Here is a 12,551-nt window from a genome sequence, read left to right as displayed (position 1 = left end):
CACTATACAGACTCCTGTAAAGAAACTTGTCTTTAACATAGACAGATAAAATACGCATTTTAAGAAAAGATTTAGCATGAATGGGAATCAAGCTCAGATGCTCTAACTTATTTTTCTTCATTTTCTTTTTGACCTTGTCCTTGGTTTTCTAATATAGCTGTTTATAGATGTTTTATGAGGGTAAGTGGAAGGTAAAATAATACAGAAGAATGTCATCATACACTTTCCCTTACAGTTACTTTGCCTACAACTTTTACCTTGTTGACATTTTATTTTGACACATGGATGTGTGGATTTTCCATGGTTGTGAATTTAATAAATCTTTAATTTACATTATGTAACTATAGAATTTCTTGGGCTGGAAAGACGTTTAAGATCATTGAGTCCAACCATTAACCCAGCACCGGCGAGTTCACCACTAAACCATGTCCCCAGGCACCACATCTCCACGTCTTCTCATATTCATGTAAGATTACTTTAAAAAAAGACACATTACTGCATGCACATAAAAATGCATGATTCATTGGCTCCTTCACAATCTGGTGGTATTTTCATAGAATCACAGGATCATAGAATAGTTAGGGTTAGAAAGGACCTTAAGATCATCTAGTTCCAACCCCCCTGCCATGGGAAGGGACACCTCACACTAAACCACGCCATCCAAGGCTTCATCCAACCTGGCCTTGGGCACTGCTAGGGATGGAGCATTCACAGCCTCCCTGGGCAAACCATGCTAGTGCCTCACCACCCTAACAGGAAAGACCTTCTTCCTTATATCTAATCTAAACTTCCTCTATTTAGTTTTTAACCCATTACCCCTTGTCCTGTCACTACAGTCCCTAATGAAGAGTCCCTCCCCAGCATCCCTATAGCCCCCCTTCAGATACTGGAAGGCTGCTATGAGGTCTCCACACTGCCTGCTCATGTTCATTTTCTCATCGACCGACACCCCCAAGTCCTTCTCCGCAGGGCTGCTCCGAATCTCTTCTCTGCCCAACCTGTAGCTGTGCCTGGGATTGCTCTGACCCAGGTGTAGGACCTTGCACGTGGCATGGTTAAACTTCATGAGGTTGGCATCAGCCCACCTCACAAGCGTGTCAAGGTCCCTCTGGATGCCATTCCTTCCCTCCAGTGCATCAACTGAACCACACAGCTTGCTGTCATCGGCAAACTTGCTGAGGGCGCACTCAATCCCACTGTCCATGTCAGCAACAAAGATGTTGAACAAAGCTGGTCCCAACACCAATCCCTGTGGGACACCACTCATTACTGGTCTCCAGCTGGGCATTGAGCCATTGACCACAGCTCTGCGTGTGGCCATTTTCAGTGTCTCTATGTATATTTTTGTTAGATTTAAAACATGAAATAAAAAAGTTATGAGGGTTAACAAGTAATGCAGGGGAATGAAAACATACAGCTAAAGCTTTTACCTGGCACAGATACACCATACACATTTGCTTCTTGTACGAAGTCCAACATTACAATGACATCGGAAACTTCTGTAGTTGCAACATTCTCCCCTTTCCATCTAAAACACATTAGAAAAAAATTTAGCCCCATGAAAACTTACGGACACCTCTTCTTGAAAAAAACATTACCTTTAGTAGGAACTCCATTCCTTTCAGACTAACAACATCTCAAATTTGTTCTCACTTATCACACTGTTTTCTGTTTATCTGACCACCAAAAGACTTGTAATTCAAATGATACAGGATATTAGCTATTACTAATGAAAGCTGATCATATTCTGATATAATGGTTTTCATTGATCATATTCTGATATAATGGTTTTCAAAATTTTGATGTGTGTCTAAACACATAAGATGTCACCAGTCTTCAGTATTTGATATTTTTTTTCCACTTCAGTATCCAACTTCCTTGATCACTGCAAAACCATCACTTGTTACTATGCTGATTGGAAAGACTGTTCAAAGAGTTAATTCCTACAAAACATTCTGGAAATAAGCTATCCAGCTCTACAGGAACACTTTTTTAAAAATTAAGCCCCTAATATCCCTATAAGATCATTACAAGCTACATCATAATAGTAATAAACTGAACACTTCAGGCTGAAAACAAATAGAACAGTATTATTATATTCTGCATGTCCATTTTTTTTTTTAAGTGAAGAAATGTGAAAATAAACAATGATTATACCTGAAGGTATCTCCAATTCTGTCCCAAAAATAAAGAAAATTCTCATGATCTTGAACCATTAGATCTCCAGTATTAAAATAAAGATCTCCCTTCTTAAATACCTCACAGAGTAATTTCTTTTCTGTGTGTCTCTTATTGCCAGCATATCCAAAGAAGGGGTTCTTTGCATTGACTTTCGAAATGAGAAGACCGGCCTCACCTATACAGAGAAGTTGAAAGAATGTAAACCTGGGATATCATTGCACATTTCCTGTACTTTACATTAATATTAATTTGGTACTCATGATTTTACAAGACCAGGAACCAGGATTCCGTAGATAAGACCCAAAAATAACAACTGTTTCTACTGCTTTACAGTTCCTGTGGTCACCTCTACATGCAAAGGGACCATACAGACACACTACCATATTGTCTACTCAAATTCCTAGTCTTCTATATTTCTTCCTGATGACCCATCCTTGTTCTCCCAGAAATGTCATCTATCAATTATAAGTTCACTAGTAGGTTTACTAACCTCTCAAAGTACACCCTTCATATTAATATTACGTCCCACTCCCCAAACCTTACTGAATTTGGAGTGCTGAGTCTAAACTTCATCCTACTGAAAAAAACAAAAACAGGTATTCAACTCAGGCATTATATCCCTGGGTAGTCTCCTTTCTGAAGTTCTGAGAGCAAGCCTTAAGACCTTTCATTGATGTGATACAGCCTCATTGCTTTCTTCTTAGAGTAAAATATAATAGTCTTAATTGTTTTTCTCAAAAATAGGGATAGATGGGGCTAGAATTATCCTGTCATGGATGTAGAGTATCTGGGTATTAGTTTGCTGAAAGTGGAATAGTACAAACTTCATACCTTTTTGGAAGCACATTCTGAACAATGAAGTTGAAGACTTATGTTTCTTTGTATCAGAAACAAAAATTGTAAATATGAAAACATGTAAAAATAAAAAAGCATGCAAAGGTATGCAGAATTTCTACTTTAAGACTGCCTCCTCATAAAAGAATATGTGCCTTTTTCCCATAAATCGGTAGTGTTTAAGATGAAAGCATTTAGTTCACTGGTAGTGTCACTGCAGCTATGATGCTCTGAAGATAAAGGGCACTGGTGCTGATTGGTATAATTGGAAAATTAGACCAGCTGTCTAATTAGAGAATGTGTTCCCCTCACAGGCTAGTCCGTCATCCCTACAGATAATTTTCCTTATAAAAATTTCCTATTTAAAATTCATGTTTTGGGGACCATTTTTTCCTGAAAGTGTCCATCTTTGATTAAGACCTATTAGAGAATCTCTTAACTCTTTTGAAAAATATGCTTCATCTCCCTGTTAAAGTTGTCTGCCTGACCTTTAGTATGAGTTTTTCTTGCTTCAGCTTCCAGGCATTAATTACAGCTACTTTCCCACAGTACAACAGAGATGCTTCAGTATCTGATAAACACTTTGGAAATCAGTATAATCAAGAGATACTAGATGTTTGATAGGTATTTTGAGAGCAGACTATAATCAAGCAAAACAACAAAAAAAATCTCTTAAAAAAGCCCAAACAAATATAAGCTTAATCAACTTGGTTTAGTTAGGAACACTTAATTTCTCACCAAAAAGCATTGATTTAATTGACCAGTCTTTCTCACAGAACTCTGAAGCAAACATCTCACTATGTTAACTCCCCTTAAAAATGAGAGATGTCATTATCTACATATTCAGAGATAATACCACACCACTTTTGAATGCTGCTCTTCTGTTAATATATTCTAGGATCTCCTAAATTCTTCTGGTGTCAGCACTAGAATGTTTAATAGTGTTCTATCCTAGACCAAAATCACATTAGCACTAGAATGCTTAATAGTGTTCTATCTTAGACCAAAATCACATTGCTTTTGTCAGAGCAAAGACTAATAGTTGATGTTGGCAGAGGACAGTAACACAATAAGAGGGTTCCTTAAAAAAAATTACCTGAAGTACTTGTATTTCAATTAAAGGCTGTTATATCCTATTAAAATACATACTTACCTTTCTTAACTTTTTCACACCAACCATGCTTATTTCTGATTGGTTCATCTTTTTGGAAATCGTACTTGATCAAATCAAATGGGAAAAAGAGCTAAGAGAGGGGGGGGGGAAAAAAAGGGTCGTCCGTTATTCATCTACACAGTGACATCTGGTGGCAGCAGCTATAAGCAAGGAAACTTTTACCCCAGTCTTTCTCATCTAAACACAGAATGTAGTTTCATTTAAAACTGAAAACACTCTGTACGTAAACTTACACCATTTTCTGGAGTTAAGCAACATCAAAGAATTTTATGATATTGTAACTTTCAAAAAGACATAGAACTGTAATTTTGTTATTTTTTTTAAGAGTAATTTATGGGATCCACCTATCAGTAGAAAAGTGTACACGAATCAGGATAATAGAAGCATACCTGGAATTTAACTGACATTTAACGGTGGTACCTGATATGAAAAGTATTCTTGGGGTATTCTGGCACATAAAACAACTGGCAAAGTAAAGACCTAAATCTCCTTACAAAGGGAAATATGCTTACTGCTGGGCATTACTCTTGCTTACCTATCCTCAGTTCTTCCCTCAAGGTTTCTCAGGCTGGTGTATGGTGGGAAGTCTTATCACGAACATCAACAGAAGGATAGATATTCCCATGCTATTTGACATGGTCATGTAGCTGTGCATGTTCCACAGTTACATCAGGGCTAGTTCTACATTCTTCTGAAATATTGTGAACACTTGAGTGCTGACACTGCTAATCTAACTGACTCCCTGGTCATGTTTTACAACTAACCTTCCTCTTGTATATGGATCAGCAAGAATGTGGCTCTGAGGAAGCTGAAGGAGAGGGAAATATACTCTTATCAACACTAGAAATTGCAATACTGTTTTTCTCCGACACAGGATGTGAATCTTATTTCACTTCATTTTTCTACTGTGATATAAATCCAGATAAGACCTTTGAAAGACACTGACAGGTATCATATGCCTGATTCTACATGGACCACTCTGTTTGCAGTTACCATCCAGAGGTTTCAGTTTGCCCAGTTTGGGATTCTGATTTCCTTTTTAAAAAAGAAGTGTATCAGCAATCTATTTAACAACAAGTCAAACCAAGAGTATACAATTACCTTCTCCTGGAGAAATCCTGGAAATCAGAGAAAACAGTTTTAAAAACATAAATATGCACCTGCGTTCCTCACAATAAAGAAATGTGATATAATTTGAGGATGGTGATAGGAACATGAGTGAAGGATAGGATGCTAAAACATAAACCTCTTTGCTTTCCTGCAGCTAATTTGGGTGAAGAGTTGCCTCATTATTTTATCTTAATTTGAAATGTTGCTGAAGCTATATCACATAATTTTGTTTTCAAGGAAGTCTGAATAAATAGCAACTTGAATCGAACATCAAGCACACAATATCAGCTTCATATGAACAAACTTATTTAACCAAATCTTTTTAATGTGTCTTCCTTTTATCATAAGTCTGAAACAAAAAGATATTCTTAATACTTGACCAAAGGAACATGGTCATAGCATGCAAAATCAATTAATGATTAATTTACTCCCTAAAGCACCATGTAAATGTATCAAACAAAAAACATCATTTATGCAGCTGAAACTTAAAATGAACTAACCTGCGACGTTATTGTCTATTACTATGCTACCTGCATGTTACCTAGCAACAGCATCCCACCCCTATATGCCTTTTTTTTTTTTTAATTGGAAATATTTGAGGTTAAATATTATTTTCAAAATAACTCTGAAATTCCTAAAGTTTCCACTTACAGTGAATGCTTACAGACCCTTCATCAGACGACAAAGATCACAAGCTATCACTTTGCATTTAATCATTTTAGAGACAAATATTGTTGAATTCTGTGGGAGAACATCTGTTTCCAAAACAAAGTGTTACATGTAACAATTCTAAGCATCTTAAAAAAGTGAAATGCAAGGAAAAAAATAATTCTGGAGTATACTTTCATCATATCTTACAAAAGCTTTTAAAATATATTTATAATACATTCTTATGCTTTAAAGAATAGAAGTATATGTCCTCTGTACAGTTGTTTTGTTTGCCAAAGTAAACAAAACCAAGGAAAATACTTTTAAAAGTCATGCTTGATACTAACTGAATCATCACATACTATAATAAAATACCCTAGAATACAGTTGAAGTACCTTAGAGTATTTTAGTTCAAAACCAGTCAAAGAAGCAGAAACAACACTCATTTTCCTTGGCCAATGAACTTAAGAGTTTCCATTGCTTGGATTAGGACATTCCAATGTTTTTCCTGTGAATCCAGTTTTCCAGGATCGTAAATCTAACTTATTTACCTTTAAACCAAAAAGTATCTCTTACGCCACTTAAATTCTATGACTACATGAAAAAAGTGTGTAACACTAATTCTGCATTGCTGTGTAAAAGACAAAATATTATATATGTTGAAATAATTTATGATCTGTTATAAGATTTAAACATTTCTCAGCTTAAAGCTGGTTTTGATCCATACAGTTATGAGTAAGAGAGATTTAGACTCTTGTAATAGTTGGGATACTTAAAATAATGAAAAAATACATTTATAAATACAGATTGGAATTTTTTTTACATGCTGTTTTTTCAGGTGTACTTGCCATGGGTTATTTTTAGCCCTTCTTACAAGCTTCACTGTATCGCACTAGTCCCACTCTCCCATGGCATGTTCTCTGCCATCACTCAGAATTTATTTTAGGGTCAGAAAGAGATTTATATATATATTTGATAGACATGACTGAGAGTCTTACAGATTTTTTGCCATATCACATTTGTATAAATACACATAATGTATGTCTTATATAATAAAATTTTAATAAAATCAATCAGTAACTATATACATATGTATACCAGATGTAAATACAGTAATATATTACTATGTGAATCTACCATTATTTTCTGCGTAAAGCCAGCTAAAAAGCTATTCAGAGGCTTTTACTTTTCCATTCATTGACTCTGTATGAACATCCTTATTGAAGGATTTATTCATATAGCACAGTGATGCTTCCAAGCACATGAACCAATGCCTCTTACATGAAGAGTATAGTGTAAAAATACACAAATGCAAACAAGAGCACTCCTTTGAGTTAACATCTCACACACAGTGGCTTCTTGGATGTCTGGCAACTGTTGTAACTTTCATCTCTTTCTTCCCATTACCTTGTATCTTCCAATATATGAAAGTAAATGTGTTCTGTAGAACCTTAATATTTCTCACAAGTATTTGTCCCCAGCCCTTGGTAGTTACTGACAGAAAAGTTACTTTGCTCATTCTAAGAGTTTAATTTCTCATTTAAAGCTGTAACTTTTGGCTGCATTTCACCTTTAGAAACTGCCATTGGCATCACATAGAGCAGAAATGCCTTCCTTTTCTTTTTACCCTGCTAAAAATACTATGCTTTAAACCTACCTACTATTATTCCCATTATACTCTCGGTAAATGTCTATATGGGGTTTTATACTGCATTTATTTCATTTCAACTGTGCAATTATGCCAACAGAAAGAGAGTAAGTTACTTCCTTCTCCTTCACTGTATCATGTATATGAACATAGAGGCCTCTTCTCTTTCTCAATTCTCTCTCTATTCCCAGTTTAAGAAATAGGTGTTAGGTAAATCCCTAACATAGAGAATATGTCTCCCAAACATAAAGAATACATCTAAGGGTATCCTCATATTATCCCATGTGTTAAGAGAATAATGCTTCAGAAGTTGTTGGAGCATTTGTTTGAAGAAGCAAAAACAACAACCAACCAACCAACCAACCAACCACCCAACCAAAACCAAAAAAAAAACACAAAACCCGCAAACAAAAAAACCACAGGCACTGGATGGCTGTGCCTTGTCTCTGCCATTCTCTGTTTTCCAGCAGAAGAAAGTCTCGCTTTCCAATTTCAGATCATTTATGATTCAGCAAATTAGAAATAAAGCTGCTCTCCTTTACATATTGCTAGAAGTCCAGCAGATGTCTTTCAGATTGAAGTAAAACAAGCACAGTAACTACCCCTGATAATGCATTAATAATCTTCAACCTTTAAAATATTTTTAAATAACCCACAACAAATGCCTGTAGTAAGAATAAAGTAGTCTGAAATTTCCTTGATTTAGAAGAGATTTGGGGCAGTTGTATTCCCCCATAAAATAGGTCATATAATCCACCCACTGACCTGGCTAAACATATTATGTTCATGTAATCAAGGCAAAGTAGTTTGTCTCTGCATCGAACCTGGTTTTCCATGACAACCTTCATTCTCTTCCTTCTCAAACTCTACAGTCATACAATGCCAAATATATATACCCTGGGGGAAAGGCTGGGATCCAACACAACTCAGGTCCCCCGGAGAATGACAGTAGCTAAATACTGAACCTGCTCACAAATAACTTGCTTTGGGCACTCTCCTTGTAAGAAAAATTATGGAAATAACCAAAGTCTTACTAGGGAAAAGAAACTGTAGAAAAAGGCATAATAAAACTGATTTCAAATGAAACCAAATGCAATGAATGTTTTTTTCTAGTTCTTTCCATATTATGGCTTTTCCATATTCACACTGAGTAAACAAGGGGATGACCCATAACTATTTTAGCAGACTATACTGTTGTTTCCATAGATTACAACAGTTCCAACTTGGAATAGTATAGATAATATAGAAAAGATGTCTAGTGAGATCAAGTATTCAGTTACAACTACATTTATTTTTAACTGCAGTTTGCATGAGCTATTTTTACTCCTAATCTGCAGTGACTGACTCAAATCATAAGCCCCACCATTAAAGAGGAAAAAGTAACATGTTGCATGTGCAAAAAGACACCCTTCCTTTTGGAAACACAAACAACATACGCTATTGACATATGAAGTGCCCCTATTAATACATGCAAAACCCCAACATTACTTGATTAAAAATAGAGATACTTAAATCAATAAATAGGTAATTTGAAGTCTAAACCTTTATCTGCTGTAACCTTTACATGATATTTCCAAAAGGTTAATGAATTATGTCATAACACAATCAAAAGTTCTGAAATATTGAAAAAATTTTACTCAGGTTTGGAACAAAGGTAGCATTTGATGACATTTAATTAAAAAAACAAAGAAGTTTTAAAATAATTAAAGCATGGTTATAAAAGTCTGAAACAAAAATCAACATCCGTTCTAAGGTTCCTGATTCACCTACTACTATGTAAATTCCAGATCCCTCATTTTCTGTAGTGGATCTCTAGCATTCTAGACATCAGCACTTGACGTCCACTGTGCATACTACAGAGTGTAAGTCATGTAGACCAGAGAATAAGCAGAGTCAGTCTGCTTAAATTCCTGAGCTCTCAACAGTTTCTTAAAAACACACTAGCTTTTTCAGTGTTTTCCTGAGTGTTTCCAAGCTCCTCCCTCCAGTCTAGCTTCCTGTCCCAGAAGTGAAGAATTCCTCTGGCCCTGAGTTGCAAACTAGTCTGCAGTCATTGTAATGGGATGATGACCCTGGAACATATGCTACCTAGAAAACGATTTGCATGTCATAAGAAGATACCTCTGAGTATTTTTACACCATTCTCTGAAAAAAAGTTTTGTCAGGACGTTTTACTATTAGTTCTCAGGACCACAGATGCCACTTAAGTCAGCAGGATTTGTATATGTAGACAGGTACCTCAGTATAGACAGATGTATATATATATCATTTAATTTGCAAATTCTAGGCAATGCATTTAGTCCTATTTATTTCAACACAAGTAAAAATTGGTGTAAATAACAACATAATGTTGAATACTGAGTTTCCTTGCTAGAAAACCTTTCTAAATCTTGCATATTATTAGCTAAGGCTTGGGATACATGTTACTTGCTGAATTCTTAAACCATTTAAGAGATGGTATTAATAGCACCCAAAGGGAAAAATCTATCTATGAATTTCAAGCTGAAATAAGTTCTTCATTTACCCAGAAGGATGAAGGAAAAGCCACGGTATGTGACATAAAGACTATGTATTCCTTTTCTCCAAGACATGTAACTCCCATTGTCAAAGCTGATGAAAAACGCATCAGAGGCTATTGAATAAGTACTGAAAGAAATCCGTGCTTTTTCTAGTTTTAATAACCTAGAACAAACCAAATAAATATAGCAGATTTGGTAGATAAATGGGGTTAGATTTTTAAATTAATATCCTTGGCAAGTATTGTCTGTCACAATTACTCAACAATGATTATATTTGTATTATGTTACCTTTGGAATTTCTGAAAAATGATATAGACTAGATGTTGTTTGAGTTGATGTTTAATTGCACTTGCATATAAAATATCTCATTGTGTCTGTCTGTATGTTATTTTAACTATTAATTCCCATGCCAAATATTTACATAGTAATATTCATAATAAATACGTTTTTTGAAAACTACTCTAAATATGATCCGCAGAACACTAACTCAGGAGGAATACTTATGTGTTTATTTTGCAGCTAATGAGTTCTTACATATTAAAACAAATCCAACTTCCTCTTTCATCCTTTAATACAGAGATTTGAAATGATACTTGGAACCTACTAAAGATAGTCAGAAGAGCAAGGCTTTTTGCCTCTTGAACCTTAAGAAAAAACTGTTACTGCTGAAAGTGTAACTGGGTTGGGTGCTAAGTACTAATCTGCAGTATTTTGGCAACCAAGATTTTACAGAGGGTAATTAAGTCAGAAAATTTACTTTGGACTTATTACTGCAACTCCATTTGGTTGCACAGACCAAGTCCTGTGGTCAAACTGAGAAATATTTTACCTTTATCAAAGTAAAATGTAAATCAATAGTCACCTTATAAAAGAAATTGGTGCGTCCAACAGATCCAATTTTTTCTGTGTGATTCATGAAACAAATATTTCCTTCAGTAGCACCATAAAACTCACAAATCTTAACAGAACCAAATCTGTTTTTAAAATCCCTCCATACATCATTTCTTACTCCATTTCCAACTGCTAATCGAACTTTGTGATTTTTTTCTCCTTCCTTCTGTTAAAAAGAAAAAAAAGAAAACATAATTTAAAATACAATATACTGGTAACTTCATTTGATCGTTGCATGTACCTTCTTTAAATACACCAAGTATAAACAACAACAAAAACCAATCAAGAAGTTAAGGAAGGCTGCCATAGCTCACCAACAGCTACAATGTAGCAAACTGTAATAAACCCCCTATTATCTTGTTGACCAAGCAAATAATTTCTTGAATAATGGCTGCATTAATTTATATAAATGCTTCCATGTTTTTAAAGTTGCTTCGTCTCATTCTGTTTCCACTCAGAGGAATCAGAAAACTGGGAAGAACAGAGATGTTATTTCTGTCAAGGGATTGAAGTCAGCAGAGATTTATGATTACTTTCTTGTGTGTTCAGATTTCACACACTTGTAATATCTGTTCCTTCCCACACACTGTATATGAGTCATCTTCTGTATTTCTTTCAATATTAAGACTTGCAAGGCTTTGTTCTGTGTAACTTGGAATACGTTATTTCTTGGTGATCTTGAGTTACTGTTGTAAACTTCCATGTTTTATTACAAGAAACACAATTGTACATGTTCATCCAGTTCAATGAGGCTCTCTAATTTTATGAATGCGTTCCCAAACCTTGAGATTGCATGGAGCACCTTTAAAATACAATCAGATTTCAGCTGAAGTATCAGAAGGCAAAAAATCTAAATTGTTGGTTTGGTTTGATTTTAATTTCACGTGTTTGAAAATTAGGCTCCCTTTTTAATCATTGCAAGAAGTGGCAATACAGAATGCCCTAGAAGTGAGACAGTGCAAAATAAATAAAGGTATGTTACCATATACCTTTAGAACTGCATAGCACTCTGGTACCGCAACACTGTCAGTATATACTTCTATTATGTACACTTACACATATGTATACAAACACCTGTCTATATATAGGTGCACATACATGCACATATTCACACTGTTTATATATTTATATGTGTGTGTATATATAAGTCCACATACATCTAATACAGAAAGCAAATAGTCCCTATTTTCTGTTCTTCTAGTCTAGTTTCCTCTTCCCTTTCCAACTCTAGTCCAGTATGAAATAGGTGTGTCTCTGTAATGAAAATCCATTTTAGCAGCTTTAATGTCACAGAATACCACAGCAAACTAGTTCTGTGAAGAGATCTGGTCAGCTGGCTGAAACAGGAATCTTTAAATATTTGGGATATTTAAAACCAGTGTTCTACTGATTACATAAACAAGAGTGTTCCCCAGAGGCTTACATCTTGGCCAAATTCAGTTTCATGAGGACAACGAATTTTCACTCCTGTAACAAAAACCGCAAACATAGTGAAATTTTAAGTTCCTTCTCTAAATCACAAAGACTGACCTCTTCGAAACCACT

At 35.2% G+C, this 12,551-nt stretch overlaps 1 protein-coding gene across 4 annotated transcripts in view; it reads right to left on the bottom strand.

The window, feature by feature from the left end:
* The window catches only part of SLC27A6 (solute carrier family 27 member 6), a 43,954-nt gene that overhangs the window by 4,718 nt on the left and 26,685 nt on the right, over nt 1-12,551 (bottom strand). For 2 of the 4 annotated variants that reach the window (XM_062617459.1, XM_062617457.1), the window contains 4 exons: nt 10,978-11,172; nt 4,169-4,259; nt 2,158-2,356; nt 1,431-1,528 (listed from right to left, as the gene is read on the bottom strand). In XM_062617459.1, the coding sequence (XP_062473443.1) occupies nt 1,431-1,528; nt 2,158-2,356; nt 4,169-4,259; nt 10,978-11,172 (583 nt within the window). The remainder of the gene's footprint in view (nt 1-1,430; nt 1,529-2,157; nt 2,357-4,168; nt 4,260-10,977; nt 11,173-12,551) is intronic. The other 2 variants (XM_062617458.1, XM_062617460.1) reach the window with 2 other exon arrangements.

The sequence above is a fragment of the Pezoporus occidentalis genome, unplaced genomic scaffold (assembly GCF_034315485.1).
Source record: "Pezoporus occidentalis ecotype Australia unplaced genomic scaffold, CSIRO_AGI_Poc_V1 ctg196, whole genome shotgun sequence".
Taxonomy (NCBI): Eukaryota; Metazoa; Chordata; class Aves; order Psittaciformes; family Psittacidae; genus Pezoporus; species Pezoporus occidentalis.
Note: the sequence above shows the minus strand (reverse complement) of the source record. Positions and strands in the feature narration are given on the sequence as shown.